This window comes from Drosophila suzukii, chromosome 3 (assembly GCF_043229965.1).
Source record: "Drosophila suzukii chromosome 3, CBGP_Dsuzu_IsoJpt1.0, whole genome shotgun sequence".
In the NCBI taxonomy this organism is placed as follows: Eukaryota; Metazoa; Arthropoda; class Insecta; order Diptera; family Drosophilidae; genus Drosophila; species Drosophila suzukii.
In genome coordinates, this window is record NC_092082.1 from 25,253,050 (window position 1) to 25,274,151 (window position 21,102).

Below are 21,102 nucleotides of genomic sequence, written 5' to 3' on the forward strand. Positions count from 1 at the left end.
CGTATCATCTCTCTATACCCACTCCCACAGGGCATCCCCAAGTCGAATCAGCCCCGGAAAGCTCCACCAGGATGGTAAACAAACCGATTTCGGGGATGAACTTTCTACGGCGCCAGCTGACTGCAGTAGCTTTCACTCTCTCCGCTCTGGCTTTGTTTTGTTTTGGGGCAGTAACAGGCCACCGCCGGCACATGCGCTCTGCCCGCTCCCCGGACTCGCTGAACTTCGCCGCAGAGTTTTCCGCCTCAGAACCCGAAGGGCAGTCCGTCGGAGAGTTCGAGCAAAGTGCGGACAAAGGAGGAGACTTTTCCAGGCTGCTGCTCCGCTGCTGTGCTGCTCCTGTCGAAAACGCCAAGTGGAAAATGTGATGTGATGTGTTCGCTTTAATTGTCGAGGATAAATCAATTCCGCTGTTAACTGGATTACGGGCGCGTACCTGGCCGAAAGTTGGGGAGCGGAATCGAACAGGCCCAGTCGGAGGCAGGCCGTGGAAAAACCCCCTTCGCGAACCAGTTCGTGGCAGTGTGTGTGTGGCTTTTCGCCTTACTTTTTTATGCGCAATTTGGGTTACAAAGCGAGAAAAACGCTGCTTAAAATGCATTAAAATGTTTTAAGCACGGGGCTTCATTGATTTTCCTACGCACAAAAGTATGTTACACGGTGTCCAAAGCAGGAACAAAGGAAGCAGGCCAGCGATGCGGACAAGGACGCGAGGAAGCTGCTTCTAGCTGCCCAGTAGTCACCAGGTCTAGGCGGAGGACCAGCCGCCGCGCAGATCAAGAAACTCATCCGGGCGGAGCCCAGCGGAGGCATCCTGGCGCCCGTACTGCCCAGTAGCGGCATGGCCGGCCTCGTCGGCGCCGCCAACGGCAAGCACCACCACCCACACCTCATCTCGCCCACCCATCACCCGTCATCCCTGCCGGCCGGCATATGCAGCAGTGACAGCGGCATCTCCACGCTGAGTGCCATCTCGCCCCCCCTCTCCACCTCGACCACGACGGCGTCCGGCGCAGGTGGCGGCGTGGGCGGAAGTGGCGGCAGTCCCCAGCTGCGCACCTCGCCGGCGCTGAGCATGTTGGGCAGCGCCACGGCGACGTCCAGCGGAAACAGCGCCTCCGCCGGTGGCGGTCTAACCGCCGGGATCCTTGGTCCGGCGGCCAGCATCGACCTGGGCAGCTCGCCGCTCTCGCACCGCAACTACAGCAACTCGCTGAAGGGCTTTAGCTTCCGGCGCAGCTTCGATGACAAGATCATCGCCCCGCCCTACCTGTCGCGCGCTCCTGCCTACGCCCACGGCATTCCCTATCCGCACTTTCATGCGCCCCAGTCAACGGCCACCAACCCACACCACCTCCACCTGCACCACCATGGCAACGGCACTGCAGCGGCATCGGGTGCTGTATCTGGAACGGGATCCGGAACGGGCGCCGGTGCCGGAGGACTCTACCAGCAGCCTCTCTCGCTGGCCACGATGACGGCGGCGCTGCCACTGGCGCCGCTGTACGGATCCCCCCTGTCGCTGCCGCTGACCTCGTCTCAGTCCACCACCAAGCTCTCCTACCGCGACGACTTTCTGCAGCAGATTGGCTACCTGCCAACGACGCGCATCTACAGCACCCCGACCAGCATCGTGGACGAGGACAAGGCCCAGCAGGACTTCCTCTCGCTGTCACTCTCCCCGCCGCTCAACCGTCGCCGGGACATGCCGGCTCTGCGCGGTCCTTTTGTCAGTCTGTAAGTATCCCAGAGATTGCGCTATTACTGTACCTATACGGTGCATCTATTTGTTTAGTCAGTCTCCTAAAATTAATAAATATAATTGCAATCGTTATCTTCCGGCCAGAAATTTATTGTGACTTATACGTTCCATCATTAAATATTGCAATTATCATTAAAGGAGCGTCTAAGAGAGTCTATTTATAAGCAAAAACGTAAATCAGAAAAGGCTCATAGTTAATAAACACTAATTAGCTTCCTTAAAATTATTATATCATCTTTTATATTTTTATATATTTTTTAAAACCATTTAACAATCTTTTCTTTGTGTATAGTTTTCTAATCCTTAGTTCTTTGACTCGTATATCTACTAATGACAGTTAAAATAAGTATTCTTAACCTATAAGCTTTACAACTGGTGTAGGGTAGCGGACAGGCGGGTATGCTGGTGCAGACAGTTATAAAATTCAACAAATTAACAAATTAATTATTAAAAATAACACTTTGACGGCTGAAAGCGCTTTATATACACGGATAAATACGCTGATTGGAGATAATACTCATTTATATGAAATAATTTAATTATTATTGTATTAAGAGTGTGTTTCAGCAAAACTATTTAAGATAAGTACAATTATATAGGCCACATAATTTAAAATGTCGGCAAACATCGAATTTCTGTGTATTTAGCTATACCACGGGTCCTGTAGAGGATGGCACTAAAGTTTGTATGGGTCTTTTACTCAGTAGGACCCAATTATCACGGAAAAGTTAAAATGGTTTGTGAACATTTTTGGCTGTGTACCTGTGTTATTATGGATTTAGTAACATAATTTTAGGCACTTTAGATAGCCTCACGTCAGTGACACAAAATTACAAATTAAAAATGAAGCAGCATAATGCAAAGTTTTAGCCTTTTTTCCCTGATTTTTGATATATCATTAAGTTTTGCAACATATTTATTTAAGGGTATACATATAAACTTCGACTTGTCGATGTAAGCTTCCTTTCTTGTTGTCATTCGTTTCCCTCACATACGGATAAATTATGAAAATCAAGTATACGCTCTATGTGTTCCACGTGTCTATCACATACATATGTAGCAAATAAATTCATCGAACTGTAACGAGCAGCCCCAATATCTGTGTCGGTGGCCGGCCAAGTGTCTGCGTTCCCACTGTGCGGGCACAGTGGGCCTCAGAAGGTGTCGCTGGCCAAAAGCGGAGCACTGTCGGTCGATTCTCTCCGCCCCACAGTGCGCTAAAATGGGATAACCTTTCCACACAACACTTACTTACGTGGCATAGTTTTCCCGATTGCCAAGCGAACTTCCACCACCCCCCATTCACTAGTAATCCCACGCCGACCCCCCACAGCACTTTCCCCTGGCAGACCGTTCGGTTTGTTTACGTTTTTAATTTGCCCTAACCGCAAGTGGGCACCACGTGACGCCAGAGGCTAACCAATGAGCACCCCTAACCCAGGCCACTACCTCCCCCACAATCCCAAGAACTCGCTGCAATCGAGCAAAACGATGACGTTTCTCTGGCTCTAGATGCTCTGTTTTTGCACTGATTTTCTCAGAGATTTGTTGTTCTTATACGCTTCTATGGGCGTCTATAAATAATACTATGGAGAAGGCAGTGTCGAGTAAGGTGCGTCCGTGTGTGAGACGTAGGGTGACTCAGGGGCAAGCTTTCCCTTTAAAGGAGTCGTCATAGCTGCATAAGGAACAAAGGAAGTGCCAAGTTTGGAGGGGGGTGGCGAAAATCAATAAAGTCTGGTTAGTCATTTTTCGAACCTAAACATTTGCATACTGTGAGGGCGGCGGGGTGCCATTGCATTTTGGTGAATTTTTCTATCGCACCCGAACGCTCGAAACTACCTTTCGATGTGGTTTCGAAACTTTCTGGAATTCGAGGTATTTGAAATCCTGCTTGTCGAACACCCCTTTGCATGGCGATGGCAAACTTGGCACGGTGCCTAAGAAATCTCGAAGAACTTGATGATGATGTTGATGGGCCCGCATATGTGTGTTTATGAGGCGGATTCTATCCTGGTGTGGTGCAGTCCATGACCGGCAAAGGCGTCGAACAACGAAGGCAACGACATCGACTTGATGAAGTACATTGGATAATGACGCCAGCAGATGTACACTGCGGGAAAAATGCGTGGTTTTGTAGTTACAAAAGACATATCCCTTCGATAAAACAGAATCGGGGAACATACTAAATATTTTATAAGTATTTATTTTCCAAACGCAGGCATAATAAAAACATTTTTGGCAATAAGGATAACTGAAGACAAAGAATTAAGCGGTTCAAATTAATCTTACTGTATGTCGATAGAGCTATCAATGGTATCAATTTGGTATCTAATCTAAAATGTCTTAAATCAGACATTTAAAATAAAATGTGGATAAGGCATCCCCAAGATTGTATAATCTTTTGAACGGATGGCATGTTTTTAGCTTATATCAATAGATATCAAATCATCTAAAGAATTGTTTAACAAGAAAGAATGCTATCTTTGGAGAGTTGATGTACCTCTGCAGCTTGAACCATATCTTGTAGTTCCTATGACAGATATATGATGTAGTTGTCTGATTTTGCTATACCCCAGAGAAGAAGAGAATATGATCAAAAGCAACAAGGCTATACATTTTAATTAAGGTTAAGGTCAGCTAAGAACGAAGTGTTCTAAAACCATTGAGTGTGTGCTTCACGGATTTTTCTCAATGTAGCACTCTGCGGAAAACTATCGGTGGGCACGGGTTCTAGGTGATCCGCACACAGTTACACTCTACCGGACCGGGGCAGGCTGGGGGAAAGGGGAGCGGTCGGAGACTAAACTTAGTTGTGACAAAAAAACAACAGAACAGAACAGAAATAACAAAAATACTCGCGCGAGTTGGAAACGGCTGCGCCTTGGCCGCTCAGGAAGAGGCGGCAAAAACAAAAGCGAAAAGCCATTTCGACATTCTCGCGGACGCAACTGAACGAATCGGACGAGCGAGGAAAGATACTCGCGCAGATACAGATACTTTTCATAATTCAGATTTTTCCGCCGTGCGATATATTTCGTTTATTTACCCCGCCGGGCCATCGGGCCATTGTTATGTAAGGGGTGTGTGCAGCGTAGTGTTTGTGTTTCGACCAAACTCGTTCGGCGGTGTCCGTGATGCAAGTGGGGGCATAGAAAAGTCAAGGTCGCCACCTCGCCCACACGCACGCCCACCGCCCACAGCCACCCCGTTACTGCACCCGGGGGCCATGAGCGCGCGAATGCCTAGTCGGAAATCCAATTGTCGAACCGAGCAGTGAAGCGAGTCAGAAATGGATGGCTGGGGGACGAACCGCGGCCTGGAGGAGGCCACCTGCCCCCTGGAGGCCAATGCCACGTTGGGCCATGGATGGCAGTCGGCGCTGGTGGACCGCTGGATGGATCTCTACCCTGGCTACGTGCACCGCCTCCAGCTACTCGTATCGCTGGCCGGCAGGCTGCACCAGCTGGGCGGGCACATCCTGGCCACCCTCGGCCAGGATCCGATTTTCATGGGCGTGCTGCAGGGCAGCCTGCTGCTGCTCTTCCTCTACCTGATGCACCTGCTCCGGCTGTGGAGCTGCGGCGGCAGACCCGGGCAGCCATTGAACGCCACACCCGACGTGGCCAAGGAGCTGAGCTGCGACTTCAACTTCGTCTCCGAGCAGGAGAAGCGGGCTGCTCAAGAGGCGGCCACGGAGGCCCTGCTGGAGGTGGAGGAGAAGAAGCGGCGCAAGCGGTTCACCAAGAAGCGCAACTGTGTCTCCGCCGGGCCCATCCTCATTGCCCTGCGTCACCAGTCTAAGCGGCCGAAGCATCATCGCGACTTGGCCCTGCTCTTCGAGCCCGTGACGCCCGGAGAAGTGATCCTGGATACATACTTGCCGCCGCGGGAGCAGCCGCTAACCATCAGGCTGCCCCAGGTGGAAGAGCCTGTCAAGGAAGAGGAAGCGGAAACGGAACATGCCGAGTTTACGTGGGTTTTCGGGGACTTGTTCTGTTATTACTCTTAGATAAGCATTACCAAAACTAAGAACTAATCTCGAAAACCTCTCTTTGCAGATCGGAGCCCCGCGGAACCCTGAGCACGACTGATGAAATCTATCCGGATTCGTCCGACAGCAGTCTCTACGTTTCGGACGAGGAGCAGGAGGACGCATCCCAGTATTGCCGCGGAGGCTACCATCCGGTGGTCATTGGGGACATTTTCGACAATCGGTTTCGCGTGGTCCGAAAACTGGGATGGGGCCACTTTTCCACTGTCTGGCTCTGCCGGGATCTCAAGTGAGTGATCAAACCAAAGTCACATGTGGCAGGGTTTATTCAACATCTCGTTTTCATCCCTCAGGGACGAGAAGTACGTGGCCCTCAAGGTGGTCAAGAGTGCGCCGCACTACATAGAGACGGCAGCGGATGAGATCAGGCTGCTGGAGGCTATCCGCGACGCAGATCCCATGGATGTGAAGCGGGAGAGGATCGTGCGGCTGATGAACCACTTCACGGTACGCGGCGTGAACGGGATGCACACCTGCCTGGTCTTCGAGGCCCTCGGCTGCAGCTTGTACAAGCTGATCGTGAAGAACAACTACCAGGGCCTGGCCATAGCCCAGGTGCGGAACATAATCCGCCAGGTGCTGGAGGGCCTGGACTACCTGCACAGCAAGTGCAGCATCATCCACACGGACATAAAGCCGGAGAACATCCTGCTGGTGATCGACAACGCCGCGGCGATGAACCAGCAGATTGACGACGAGATCAACAGCCTGCGGGTGAAGGGGGCCGACTTCCCCGACTCCTACAGTAAGTACTACACCTTATTAAGGGGTCCGCGGCCTTAGATTCTTATATGCTCATCCGCAGTCAGTTCCATCGAGAAGCAGACCAAGTCGCGGGCCAAATGGCCTCTGATCGAGCCGAATGGGTCGACCAACACCAACACGAACACCAGCAATAGCACCGCGAACAACTCCAACTCGTCGACGCCGCTGGCCGCCGTGATCATGTCCTCGCTGGACAAGGAGGACACCAACACCACCACCTCGTCCACGCTCAATTCCAACACCACGTCCTCGCTGGCCTCCAAGTACTCCAGTCTGTTGGGAGACAGCGAGTGCAACGGAGGCCTCGGCGGATCAGCGAACCTGAACAACCGATACAGAGCCGAGAAGAAAATCACTGCCAAGGTAAGTCCGCTTCCACGCCGATTCATCAGGTCCCCAGGTGCGCGGTCGCCCCTGCCCCACACTCGAAAGCTCTGGCCAGGATTACCCGTTGCGGTGTGCATGGAAAGCATTTGCACTCGATATTGTGAACCCACCTGCAAACATACACTGCACAACTTCCAAAGGAACACGAAATTCTTATTACTTTTGTTCTTTTATTTTCGCGTTATCATTGCTATTTGGTTTGATACTCGAATCAGTCTTCTGGGGATGGCGAGGAGGATGCCGAGTCCGACACCCTGGGCGAGCAGAGCACCATGGCCAGCGATACGCCCACCGATCCCGAGACCGAACGTGAACCAGAAGCCAGTCCCATCGCGGTCCCTGAGGTAAAGTGGGGATATTCCATAGTGGTGCTAGTGGTAGCCCGGTCCCTAGAGCCGTTCGATAATGTGTTTGACTTTACTTTATACGTTTTGTTAAGAGGGGAACTTTGCCCTGCTGCTGTTTACCTCCTGTTTTTGATAATCGCTCTTGAGTTCGCATTTTTTTAACCACACCCACACTGATCCCACACGCTTTCTCTCGGCATTTATATCTCGGAACCAAAAGCAAAATGCTTAATTGATTGTGGGCATGGCCAGCTTTAGATGTTTATGTAACCTCTTTAATGCATACATAACTACTTCGTGTGAATATATAGTTGCGGTCAAAGTATTGCCTTTAGAATATGTTACTTTAAATATTCAAAAAATTGTATCGTTAGGGTTGACTTCTAGCATCCCTGGTATTGCTTCAAGATAGTTATAAAGTAGAGTAAAAGGGTATACCAGATTCGTCGGAAGGTATGTAACCCGAACCCATAAAGTACATATATATGTTCTTGATCAGGAACTAGCCGAGTCGAGCTATCCGTGTCCGTCTATCTGTTTGTCCGTCTGTCAGTCTGTCTGTCCGTCCGTATGAACGCTGAGATCTCGGAAACTCTAAAAGCTAGAAAGTTGAGATTTGGCATGGATGTTTTATACGCGTTACTCCTAGAGTAAAAAAGATATTATTAATGTATTCGTCGGAAAGTATATAAGAGGTAGAAGGAGCGTTTCAGACTCTGTATACGGATCACTAGCTGTGTCGATCTAGCAATGTCCTTCCGTCCGTATGAACGCTAAAAGCTCGGAAACTATAAAAGCTCTAACACCTATAACGCTTAATACCTTTAAATAATAATTCAAATTTCTTGAAACTGAATTCTATTGCGGATAGATTACGTGTAAATATATGTATCATAGAGCAAGGGATAATTAAAAATGTTTAATTTGGCTACTTTTATTTGCATAATATAAAATTAAATGAAAATAATTAAAAAATAATATTTTTTAAATATTTGTGTATTTATTGAATTTTTTTTGTCATTTTTGGCCGCAACAGTTAAAATAAATTGTGACTAGGTTAAGTTATTTTGTATGTGCAAAAAATGTCGTGCTTATATTGTATATGTATATTTGCATCCAACCCCAAATGGAATGTCGAACTAGGTATTCCATGCGGATAATAATCACTGTTAGTCACCGTTGGGATTTCGACAGACAATCCCAGCTGTGACCACCGTGTCCTTTGTGTTTTGTTATATGCACCAACTAGTGAAACCTACAAAGAAGCAAACCAACATTGTGTATTCTTTTTCTTCCTTTCTTTGTGTGAACCAATTTATATGCAACATTACGCTATATACACACGATGCAGCTGCCCACCCCGAACTCCACCAACAGCTCCTGTCCATCCCACATCACCAATACGTTAGCCAAGTCCAAGATCAACACGAATACTCTGAGCACGTGCACGTCCCTACCCAACGAATACAGCCTCCCCAACACGAACACCAATAGAGACACAAACACTGTCTCCACTTCCGCCCCTCCAAGTGCCACTCCCTCCTCCGCCTCTGCATCTGCCACGCCCCCCAGCACGTGCACGCCCTCGTTCACGCATATAGCGCCTACTGCAACAGCTCCAACTACCAGTACTACCTGTACAACAACAGCCGCAAGCACTGAGCTCTATAATGGCGATCATACAACAATATGCACATCAACAACAACCAACGCGATATCCTCCGCGACAACAACAACATCGACAACGACAACAGCAATCGCTAAACTAAATGTCCATGCCAATGCCATTCCTTCGCAGAACCAGAGTCAGAGTAGCCAGAACAACACCTATACGATCCAGTCACTCATCAACAACAGCAACGTCCGTGTGAAGATCGCCGACTTGGGCAACGCCTGTTACGACGTAAGTATACTGTTTTAAGGTAAAACCATTAGAGGCTTAAGTCCATTTTGGTCAATATGGTATTCTCCATACCATATTGATAGTTAGGGATGGCTATCCCATCAGTATAGTTATAGGCCCTAGGCTCATTTAAGTAGACCGCTTATTACTCCCACTTATGCACTCGAAGATTCAAAGGCTCTATTGTATTTATTGGAAAGTAAATTACAGATATAAGGAAGTGTTTGCGATCCTATAAAATCTTTCTTGATCAGAATCACTAGCCGACTTGATGTAGCCTTGTCCTTCGGTTCGTCTGAAGCTTCCTTGAATAAAATTGCCCTATGTGCAAATAGGGCATATTTATTTTAAAATTGTTAAACAGATAGATATAATGTAGATATTACAGTATGTACTATCGAGTACTTTTTAAAAACCAAAAAAGACAACCATATTCCAAAATGACCCAAATTCATCTCCTATTACTGTGGGCAAAAAGTAAGGTGAATTTGCTTGTTAAATGAAAAATCTTTATTTATTCTTCTAAATAAATTGTAACCTCTTTAAAGTAATCTCCTCCCGATAAAATACACTTATGCCAACGTTTTTTCCAATCCTCGAAACATACCAAATAGTCCCTTTGCGGTATAGCTATCAGAGCCTTTTTGTCTCCTCAATCGACTCGAAACACGTTTCCCGGAGTGGTATAGCGAAATGGTCACAAAGTACTAGAGAAATGTGAGCTGGTGCATTATCGTGATCCAAATACCAAGTGTTGTTGTTGCCCATAGTTCCGGTCTTTTAAGAAGAATTGCTTCACGCAAACGACGCATAACGCACAAATAATATTCCATATAAACAGTTTGGCCGGGTGGAAGGATTTCATAGTGCACCCACTCAAATGGGATTAGTATTCTTCTTGAGTGACATATATTCCACGTGAAATAAACCCAACTTAACACCGCTGGTTTTACCTCCAGTACCATCACTTCACTGAGGACATTCAGACGCGTCAGTACCGATCGATCGAGGTGCTTCTGGGAGCGCCTTACAATTATACCGCCGACATTTGGAGCACCGCCTGCCTGGCCTTTGAGCTGGCCACGGGTGACTATCTGTTCGACCCCCACGCCGGCGAGTCTTACAGCCGAGACGAGGACCACTTGGCGCACATTGTCGAGCTGCTGGGCTCCATACCACAATCGGTGATCCTGCGGGGCAAGCATGGCCTGAAGTATTTCACCAGCTATGGTAGGCAATCAATAGTGTGAATCCAATGGATTGATTAGGTAATGACCCCTACTTGATTTTCCATTGCAGGAAGCCTGAGGAACATCACCAAGCTGAAGCCCTGGAGTCTGATGAACGTGCTGGTGGAGAAGTACGACTGGGACCCGGTGGAGGCCAAGAAGTTCTCCGACTTTCTTCTGCCCATGCTCGAGTACAATCCAGTCATCCGCGCTTCGGCGGCAGAGTGCCTGCAGCATCCGTGGCTGGAGCAGGAGGAGTTCGTCTAGGAGGCTCATAAGATCGCGAAGACGCTAGAGAGACAACAGACACAGGCACACTTAAATAATACATACATAACATACGTATTTCGTACTCGTATTGTATTCTAGGCTTAACTTTTATATGCAAACCAAATTGTCGTAAAGAGAAATAATATATGTACGTTAGCAAGAAAATCCGATGGAGGAAAGTTAGCATTAGAGGACCCGATACACACACCTTATACACATACGATATGTGAAGAGGACGTTCCGCGTGGAATTTTTTAAGCTTTTTAATTTTTGTACTTGAGAGCTTTAAAATGTAATTACTAAAGAAGCGATTTTATTTTTAACGACGAAGCAAACGCGAGAAGTTGCGCAAAATGTTTTTCAAGTTTTTATTTCGTCAACGTGCATATTAGTATATACATACATACATATATATTTTTTATTAAACGAGAAACAAGTGAAACCAAAACAAAAGACAATGACGACAATTTTTAAGTCAACAGATGCCTAAACTGACTGACTGAAAAGGAATACATTTTCATGCTAAACCAAATAAAACCAACAAATGAAACATGCTAAATAAATTATACGAACTAGACAAATATTCAGCATCACATAATTAATAATACCTTCTATAAAATTAATAAAGTGGTATGTGTATAATTAACGAAACCCAATTGTAGATATCAAGAATGTTCAACACAAATACAGATGAAAATTTAAATATTGACAGCTTTTTAGCAGCGTGTAGTGATTTTGGTACATTTAACCGAAACTTATTGTAGATTCTTAAGCCTAAGTTGGATACAAGCCGGTTTTCGAGAAGTGTTTTCCTATCAGTTTTCAGATTGCAATGTTTATTATTTAACGTAACATTTACAAATTTTCCCAGCATCCGTGAAATCGATCCTATCCCAGGTCACATAAATTAAGAGAATAAAACAATAAAACACAAAAGTCTTTGTATCGGAATTGAAAACTCGAAATCGAAATTAAAATACTACCAATGATAATTAAAGAGAAATCACATTACCGAAAATCGAAAACATATTTTACTACTTGCCTACAAGTATTTGTACACAAGCCTACAAAGTAATAATGAACGTGACCAAATAATTTAATATTGTGGAAGATTTTTCCCTTAAACACATATTTAATATACACAAACTTGGGCGGATGTGTCCAAATAAAATGTAACAGAAAGTTAAGCGGAGAAGCTGCACGTTCGAGGGAGTGGGCACATATTTCAATAAGCCGAAATAAAGAATATACATACCGATCAAGAGATAACATACATTTATCGTTGCTTCTTCATTTTGGTTTATATAAGCACTTTATTCGAAGTTGTACGAGTATAAAAATGCAGTGTCTAGAATACATTAGGGTATGTTTAACAGTTTTAAAGTATATTAGATTAGCATAGTGATCGACAGTCGACCGGCGGATAAACTACATAAGCATTATTCGGAATACACAGGCGCAGACCAACTCCGATTTTAGAGTGCCAGTCCCAAAATCTGTTCCTGTTTGTAAACGCCATGGTACGCATTGCGTATGAGTACGTAGGGAAAGCAGGACTCCAGCAGATCCATTGTGAGGAAGGGCGATTGCTTGACGATTTCGTCGAGCAGCAAATAGATGGACTCCCGGTTTCGAGTAGCCTCTTTGTCGGACTCCTGGCCCAAGCGGAGCAGGGAAGAACTGGCCAGAGCAAGGAACTCCTTCATGCGGTCTTCCATGTCGCTCTGCCCGCAGATGGTGAACAAGGCTCCGAAGATGTTGTTGATTGCCGCCGCCATGCAGTGCGTGTTGTTCGAGTGGCCATCGATGGTGGCCCTGTAGAAGGAATTTTCGTTCCTGGCCAGTTTTGGTATAGACACGGCCACAAAGACCATCAGCAGACAGGCAGTAAGATGCTCACCTTCATCGAACTCTGGTTTCTTTGATTTTAGCGTAGTGGCCAGAGTGGGATCCACCTTGCAGAGCAGTCCGGCTGCTGAGGCCATCTCGGAGGCAACCCGAATCTGGTCTCCTCCGGGCAAATGTTCCTGGAAGTCCTTTACAGAACTAAGAAGGAAGGGTATGCGCTTGTCCAGAACATCAACAAGCGCCTCGTGCACCAGATTGCGGAAGCAAATTATCACTCCAATGATCGTCATGCGCTGCAGCACGCGGTCCACATCCTGTAACCGCTTGAATTGCTCCTTCATCACTTCAGGTTTGTCAAAGCTGGTGCGCAGTGTGATGAGAACCTCCTTGTTGGTGCCCACCAGCGACTTCAGCTCCTGCACCTGGTTGGCTATGTGCCACATAAGTGTTTCATTCAATGTTTTGATCCCATAGGGTCCCACAAGTTCTGCTAGTGCTCGCAGCTCGTTAAGATCGGAGAATTCCTGCGGGTTGAACGGAACCCATCCCTCGGGCGAGATGGGCACAAATGCCTTTTGGTTAATGGAGAATACAATGTTGCCAGCAGATACTCGTCTTAGCAGAACCTCACTGTACCAGGTGTTGTACAAAGCGGCGATAGTCTTCTCACCGTGAGAGTCCAAAGCTTGCGTTTGCTGCAGGAGACAGTTGTTAAAGACTCGTGTTATGTCAATGTGCACATAGTTCTCCACGGTTTGCAGCACGTTCATGTAGGCTCGAACACTGGCTAGCAGCTCCGAAGGCTTGGCGATCTCCATTGTCTCCTGGTTAAACATAACCATGCCCACAAGATCCCGGGAGAACCGGTGCTCCAGGTTTTGGCAGAGGTACTCGCGTGGGGCGAAAGCGAACTCCCACACGTTGACAGTGGGGCAATAGTTGATTGCAAAACAGAGCTCCGTCAAGGCCATGTGGAGCTTGTCCATAGTTGTCAGATCCTCCCGCGTCTTTCGGTACGACTCGTCACCCGGCTTTCGGATGTCGTCGAAATGCTTTGATTTCGATTTGTCCTTTTTCTTACGGGCAGACTGTACGGAAAGGATCTTAGCACAGTGCTTGGGCAGTAAAGCGTCTGCCATGGTGCACTGCTCGTCGCAAATTGTGGTAATAATGTTTTTAGCCTCCTTCGCCATTTCCTCCAGGAAGATGTTTACCACGCTGAGTGACCTCTCTCGGATGTGGTGTCGCTCCTCGGGGCACATTTCGTGCGTGCAGTTTTGGAAGTGACTGCAGATCAAGGGAAAGGCTATGATATAGCGGTTCTGAGCAGGGAACTCCAAGCACATGTGGAATTGGTCATCAAACATTTTGTTATAAAAGCAGAATATGCTCAGATCCGAGGTCTCAACCAGTATTTCGTCCAAATTATCAACCACACGAGTGTGGAAAACCATTGAATCCAGAAGACGGGCCAGTTCTGCATGCTCAGCGATCCTTAGTGCAGCTTTACCAACACTCATGTACGTTTGAAGGCGGAACCAGTCCAGCCGAAATGGCCGGAAATAAAACAGCTCGTTGTCCTCAACCTGCTTCACAGTCAGACCTGCGGCCGTGTTGTACAGCGAGCTGAAGATTATGCTCTCGTCTTCCGGACACATTTGTAAGCTTTGCATTCGAATGTTTAGATCCGTGGCATCAAATCCGGATAAGTATTGCACGTAGTACCGCTGCATTACCTGGCTATATTTACGCACCAGAGCGCGGAGTTCCTCCATGTGGAAAAGAAGCTCAGGTAGCTGCCGGTCCACTAGATCCTCATTACTCTTTCCTATTAAAAATAATCGTAGTTATCAAAACAGTTAAAAAATAAAGCAGTACACTAACCTTTGTTTTTGAGCAGCGGCGGATTGTCGTTGTGTCTTAACAGCCAGAGGATCTCGTCGCGCGCTAAGCAAAGACCGATGAAAATAAATATTGCCTTAGGTCCCAGCAAACCTGGTTGGTCCGTCATTATAAGTGCTAGCTCCTTTAAGGCCGTTCGCAAGAACTTGCGTCGCTCCCGATGCATCAAAGCTGCTTTTTGGACAGCCGTGTTGTAGGTTTCCTTGACTTCGCCAATTCGTTTGCTATAGCCCTTAATTCCGTCGAAGGTGGCCTGAATGTACTGGTGGATTTGTAACACCTCGTCCCGGAACAGTGCCACTACCCAACTAGACTCCAGGGCCGAAAGCCAGATCTTGTTAACCTCCGGGTACTGTCCCAGCATTTGGTGGTTAAGCAGCAGGCCAAAGATTATCCAGCGGTCCATTGCCTCCAGGGAAATGTACTCGCAGGACATGGTGTCCGTGCGGACTGCCTTAAGGAGAATGGCCGGGTTGCCGACCAGACTGAGCTTCTGCATCTCCCTCCATTTGTCTGCGGGAAGATTTCGCAGTGCATATATTGATGTCAGCGAGCGAAGCGCACTTGTAAGCAAGCGCTGGTGGGGAATGAATTCCTCTGCCAGCTTTTTGAGCGGAACCTCGTAATCCAGGATCATCTGTCCCAGGCGGGGGAAGCCTGTGTCGGCCTGGTTGTTCTGCAGCTCGTAGGCGGCATTGTAAAGACCCAGCACCGCCTTGCGATCCTCGACCCTGGACAGAACGATCATCAGGGACACGTAGGTCACCACCAAGTCTAGGTAGTACTTGGTCAGCTCAAAATTCAGCGTGATGTCCAGGTGGATCTGGCAGGCGTCCATCGTGGTGAGCAGCTCGCACACATTGTCCTTGAAGTCCAGCAGATCTACGAATGTGTGGTAGTATAGGGACAGCGACTTTATGATCTCCGCCTTGATGTTCACAATGGCATTCAGGCCCTTGACGTCGATGTTGGGGAATCGCTTCACAATAAACTTGATGCTCGACTCCAGCGACTTCTCAGAGAGGAACCCCGGCTTCGATTTGGTGTCGCCGCAGGCCTTCTTAATGTTGTAAATCCGAGTCAGAATACCCAGGCCGCGGTCATTCAAGATGATTAGCTTCTCAGCTATCTTCTGCTGGTTCGGAAAAATTGGGCGTGCCATGTCCGCTGACTGTTGGCGACGACGAGTGGCTGAAAGCGACTTTCCGGTGGAGCCCAGAACACAAATTTGTGCTGGCGAACTTTTTTGGCAAGAGATAAGCCCTAATCTGCCCGTAACTTATACTTTTCAGATTGTTAAATTGACCAAAAAAGAGCGACACAAAAGTGTACACATTACTCTTCTTCTTATTTTCGGGCTAGTGATGCACTAGGGTCCTCTAGTGACGATATACAACCATCGATAATATATCTGAAATTTTGGAGATTTTATTTTCAGTTTTTTACGGTATTCCACATTTTTAAATTATTAGAACTATCTATTTATCAACAATTTTTACTAATTAATAACTTAAAAACTTATTAAATAAGTATTTACAAATCCGTTATCTCATACTAGAGTGGACTATACAACAAGAACTTTTATAATTGTTCCATTAATTGTGGATTGATAGCCACAGCCACTTTGACATTGAGGGACTCTTCATAAACCGAATTATTTTAGCTATCGTTTCTCACATAATCTAATTTGTAGAAATAAATAATTGAACAAAATGTTGTATAGTTTTTCCATGGGGAAATTTATTTTATTTTAAAATATCGCAAAATTTGGTGTCCATATTCACAATTGGCAAAACATTTTGGTATTATAAGGTTGCCATAAAACCATTATTAGTGTATATTAAACTTTTTGTTCAGTGTATGTTTGTGTCAGCTGATACTGACTATCGATATCAGCAGCCGATGACCGGCGGAGCGAACCGAGGAACCAGTAGTTCCATACCATAGTGCACGTTGTGTGCCACGCAAAAATCGCCGCAAATTGGTTTGATTTCTGATATAAAAGGTGGGCGAATAGGCATTGAAAATTTATAAATAATTCAACGGTGCACTTTGACAGCCATGGGAAAGAAACTGGAGCGCAGCGACGTTTGCCGAGTGCCGGAGAACATCAATTTCCCCGCCGAGGAGGAGAACGTACTGAAGCAGTGGCGTGCCGAAAATATCTTTGAAAAGTGCAGCCAGCTGTCGAAGGGAAAGCCCAAGTAAGTGTCGCAGTCGATTGCATCAGACAACTGCTAATCTGTGTGCGATTTTTCACCCAGATACACTTTCTACGATGGACCGCCCTTCGCCACCGGGCTGCCTCACTACGGACACATCCTGGCCGGCACCATCAAGGACATCGTCACGCGGTACGCCTACCAGCAGGGATACCATGTGGACCGCCGATTCGGCTGGGATTGCCATGGCCTGCCCGTGGAGTTCGAGATTGACAAGTTGCTGAACATCCGGGGTCCCGAGGACGTGGCCAAGATGGGAATTGCCGCTTACAACGCGGAGTGCCGGAAGATCGTTATGAGGTACGCCGATGAGTGGGAGAACGTGGTGACGCGCGTGGGTCGCTGGATCGACTTCAAGAACGACTACAAGACCTTGTACCCTTGGTACATGGAGTCCATTTGGTGGATCTTCAAGCAACTGTTCGACAAGGGTCTGGTCTACCAGGGCGTAAAGGTGATGCCCTACTCCACCGCCTGCACAACGTCGCTGTCCAACTTTGAGGCCAACCAGAACTATAAGGAGGTCGTGGACCCTTGTGTGGTGATTGCCCTGGAGGCCGTTTCGCTGCCCAATACATTCTTCCTGGTGTGGACCACCACGCCATGGACACTGCCCTCCAACTTTGCGTGCTGCGTTCACCCGACTATGACCTATGTGAAGGTGCGCGACGTGAAGAGCGACAGATTCTTCGTTCTCGCCGAGTCGCGCCTCTCTTACGTCTACAAGACGGAGGCGGAGTATGAGGTAAAGGACAAGTTTGCAGGCAAAACCTTAAAGGATCTGCACTACAAGCCGCTGTTCCCGTACTTCGAGAAACGCGGAGCAGAAGTGAAAGCTTACCGCGTCCTGGTCGACGAGTACGTCACCGAGGATTCCGGAACGGGTATCGTGCACAATGCGCCGTACTTCGGCGAGGACGATTATCGCGTATGCCTGGCGGCGGGACTCATCACAAAGTCTAGCGAGGTGCTCTGCCCAGTCGATGAAGCTGGACGGTTCACCAAGGAGGCCAGCGACTTTGAGGGCCAGTACGTGAAGGACGCTGACAAGCAAATCATGACTGCGTTGAAGGCTCGGGGAAACTTGGTTTCCAGCGGCCAGGTGAAGCATAGCTACCCATTCTGCTGGCGGTCAGACACCCCGCTAATATATAAGGCTGTGCCTTCTTGGTTTGTGCGTGTCGAGCACATGTCAAAAAATCTGCTGGACTGTAGTTCCCAAACGTACTGGGTTCCCGACTTCGTAAAGGAAAAACGATTTGGCAACTGGCTGAAAGAGGCTAGAGATTGGGCTGTGAGTATAGAAAATTTAACTCTCTTTGCTTTATTACTTAATGAAACACATTCTATCAGATCTCCCGCAATCGCTACTGGGGTACGCCGATTCCTATCTGGAGGTCTCCCAATGGGGATGAGACCGTGGTTATTGGCAGCATCAAGCAGTTGGCCGAGCTGTCTGGCGTTCAGGTTGAGGATCTGCATCGTGAAAGCATCGATCACATTGAGATACCATCGGCAGTTCCCGGAAACCCGCCACTGCGTCGCATAGCTCCTGTTTTTGATTGCTGGTTTGAATCTGGATCAATGCCTTTCGCACAACAGCACTTCCCGTTCGAGAACGAGAAGGACTTCATGAACAATTTCCCGGCCGACTTCATAGCAGAGGGCATAGATCAGACTCGCGGCTGGTTCTACACGCTCCTTGTGATTTCGACGGCACTGTTTAACAAGGCACCGTTCAAGAACCTTATTGCTAGTGGGTTGGTTTTGGCCGCTGATGGCCAGAAGATGTCGAAGCGCAAGAAGAACTATCCCGATCCCATGGAAGTGGTTCATAAATATGGAGCGGATGCCCTCCGACTGTACCTAATCAATTCGCCCGTGGTGAGGGCCGAAAGTCTGCGCTTTAAGGAAGAAGGTGTACGCGACATCATCAAGGATGTATTTTTGCCCTGGTACAATGCTTACCGTTTCTTACTGCAAAACATCGTGCGCTATGAGAAGGAGGACTTGGCCGGAAAAGGACAATACATTTATGAGCGTGAACGCCATTTGAATAATATGGATAAGGCATCCGTAATTGATGTGTGGATTTTGTCCTTTAAAGAGTCTTTATTGGAGTTCTTTGCCACCGAGATGAAAATGTATCGCCTGTACACAGTCGTGCCCAGGCTGACAAAGTTTATTGATCAACTAACCAACTGGTACGTTTATTCGTTCTTCACTAGTCTATTAAGGTATACCAAAGTCTTCGCTATTTTTCTACAGGTATGTGCGTCTTAACCGCCGTCGTATCAAGGGTGAATTGGGAGCTGAGCAATGCATCCAATCACTGGACACCCTGTACGATGTTCTATACACAATGGTTAAAATGATGGCTCCTTTCACGCCCTATCTTACGGAATACATATTCCAGAGGTTGGCATTGTTCCAGCCACCGGGCTCCCTGGAGCACGCTGACTCTGTTCACTACCAGATGATGCCCGTCAGTCAGAGCAAGTTTATTCGAAGCGATATTGAACGCTCGGTTGCTTTGATGCAATCAGTCGTCGAACTGGGTCGTGTAATGCGGGATCGAAGAACCCTGCCCGTTAAGTATCCAGTTTCGGAGATCATCGTTATTCACAAGGATCCACAAACCCTCGAAGCTATTAAGAGTTTGCAGGACTTCATTCTAAGCGAACTTAATGTTCGCAAATTAACGCTGAGCTCCGATAAGGAAAAGTATGGTGTCTCATTGAGAGCAGAGCCTGACCACAAGGTTTGTTTTATAGAGACTTTATTCGTTTGTATAAAGCTAATGAATCATTGTTTTCTCAGGCGCTGGGGCAGCGGCTTAAGGGCAATTTCAAGGCGGTTATGGCCGCAATTAAGGCTCTGAAGGATGATGAAATTCAGAAGCATGTTTCGCAGGGTTACTTCAACATCCTGGATCAAAGAATAGAACTCGACGAAGTTCGCATAATTTACTGCACCTCTGAGCAAGTGGGAGGAAACTTTGAAGCCCACAGCGACAATGAAGTTTTGGTGCTGTTGGACATGACGCCAAACGAAGAGTTGCTTGAAGAAGGCTTGGCTCGTGAGGTTATTAACCGAGTCCAGAAATTGAAGAAGAAGGCTCAACTTATACCGACTGATCCAGTTCTTATTTTCCATGAGCTTACTGCCGACCAAAAAGCTAAGAAGGAAATCCTTGAGGCTCAGGCTCAGCTTACAAAAGTTCTAGCTAGCTATGCAAGTATGATCAAGACGGCTGTTAAATCTGAGTTTGCTCCATATTCATCTGAGCAGGCATCCAAGAAACGGTTAATAGCTAGCGAGCTTGTTGATCTCAAAGGAGTTCCCTTAAAGTTGACCATTTGTTCCACCGAGGAATTGCAGCTTCCTAGTCTGCCTTGGTTAAATGTATCCTTGGCCGAAGACCTTGACCCACGATTTGGAAACAGCAATAAAGGGTCTCTATTTCTGCAGCACAATGTTACTAAGGAGATTATCTCACTGCCTAATCTTCGCAGCGAGCTAGAGCATCTGTTTGGCCTATATGGAGTCAACTTCATTATCTATGTTGTAGACCAGCAAAATAAGATTACCAAATTGAAGTCCATCGATAAGAACCTCAGTGGAAAGTTGTTGGTTCTAGCTCGCAGCCAGGACGCACTGAAACAGTCAGCGGGCTACAAAATATCCCCGGCTCCTTATTCTAAATTTGTGAACCAGCCTTCAGGAAATGTTATCTTTACGGAGAACCCCTTGGGACGCATCTTATGTTAAACTCTGTACTTTTTGGTATTTAATGGAAAACGAAAATAAAATATACGCTGTCAACTTTTTTAAAAAGTTGTAAGCCATTTTTACCGACATGAAATATGTATTTCATTTTTAAGTATGGAACAGTTAATAAGTAGAAGGCGTTCCGATCCTATATAATATCAAACAAAAACACCTCTTAACGAGGTAAGGAGTCGTGCTGATCACTCACCATCAACATAAAAATGATCTGATATCTACTTTTGTGACTAGTACATTTGACAAAACAAATACACTTTCAAAAATGTTCTCACTCTGCCCGCTTCAGCAAAATATTTAAGCTTCTCGCATCAAAGGTATATTCTATTGCAGCGTGTCGAATGAGAACATTTTAGAAAGTGTATTTATTTAGTCGAATGTACTAGTATTATTCGTCACAAAACTAGACATCAGACCTTTTGTATGTTGATGGTGCGTGATCAGCACGACCCCTTACCTCGTTAAGAGGTGTCTTTGTTTGATATCAAAAGTTTTTGTTATACCATTGCAGAAGGTATAATAATTTTAGTCAGAAGTTTGCAACGCAGTGAAAGTCGTTTCCGACCCCATAAAGTATACATATATATATGTATAAAGTATATATATATTCTTGATCAGCATTAATAG

General features: G+C 46.8%; 3 protein-coding genes across 9 annotated transcripts; 2 read left to right on the forward strand and 1 right to left on the reverse strand.

Moving 5' to 3' along the window:
* The first annotated feature begins 265 nt into the window (after positions 1 to 265).
* On the forward strand, positions 266 to 11,990 carry Srpk79D (Serine-arginine protein kinase at 79D). 7 transcript variants are annotated; one of them, XM_036815771.3, is made up of 8 exons: positions 267 to 1,737; positions 5,824 to 6,045; positions 6,110 to 6,561; positions 6,622 to 6,944; positions 7,184 to 7,312; positions 8,667 to 9,218; positions 10,178 to 10,448; positions 10,518 to 11,990. In XM_036815771.3, the coding sequence occupies exons 1-8, from the start codon at positions 842 to 844 to the stop codon at positions 10,712 to 10,714; spliced, it is 3,042 nt and encodes a 1,013-aa protein (XP_036671666.3). In that variant the 5' UTR covers positions 267 to 841; the 3' UTR covers positions 10,715 to 11,990. The 7 variants fall into 7 exon arrangements, with proteins under 7 accessions (XP_036671667.3, XP_036671666.3, XP_036671669.1 ...); XM_036815773.3 differs by having other exon boundaries at positions 268 to 1,737; positions 9,114 to 9,218; XM_017071111.4 differs by lacking the exon at positions 267 to 1,737 and adding an exon at positions 4,593 to 5,737.
* A 13-nt stretch (positions 11,991 to 12,003) lies between these two features.
* On the reverse strand, positions 12,004 to 15,832 carry Hem (Nck associated protein 1 Hem). Its single transcript, XM_017071110.4, has 2 exons — positions 14,450 to 15,832; positions 12,004 to 14,393 (listed from the first exon to the last, which is right to left on the reverse strand). Exons 1-2 carry the CDS (start codon positions 15,627 to 15,629, stop codon positions 12,193 to 12,195), a joined length of 3,381 nt encoding a protein of 1,126 aa, XP_016926599.1. The 5' UTR covers positions 15,630 to 15,832; the 3' UTR covers positions 12,004 to 12,192.
* Positions 15,833 to 16,333: 501 nt separating this feature from the next.
* IleRS (Isoleucyl-tRNA synthetase) lies at positions 16,334 to 20,554 on the forward strand. The gene is made up of 6 exons (XM_017071122.4): positions 16,334 to 16,472; positions 16,527 to 16,671; positions 16,732 to 17,983; positions 18,043 to 18,893; positions 18,958 to 19,450; positions 19,510 to 20,554. The coding sequence occupies exons 2-6, from the start codon at positions 16,529 to 16,531 to the stop codon at positions 20,458 to 20,460; spliced, it is 3,690 nt and encodes a 1,229-aa protein (XP_016926611.4). The 5' UTR covers positions 16,334 to 16,472; positions 16,527 to 16,528; the 3' UTR covers positions 20,461 to 20,554.
* Positions 20,555 to 21,102: the final 548 nt, after the last annotated feature.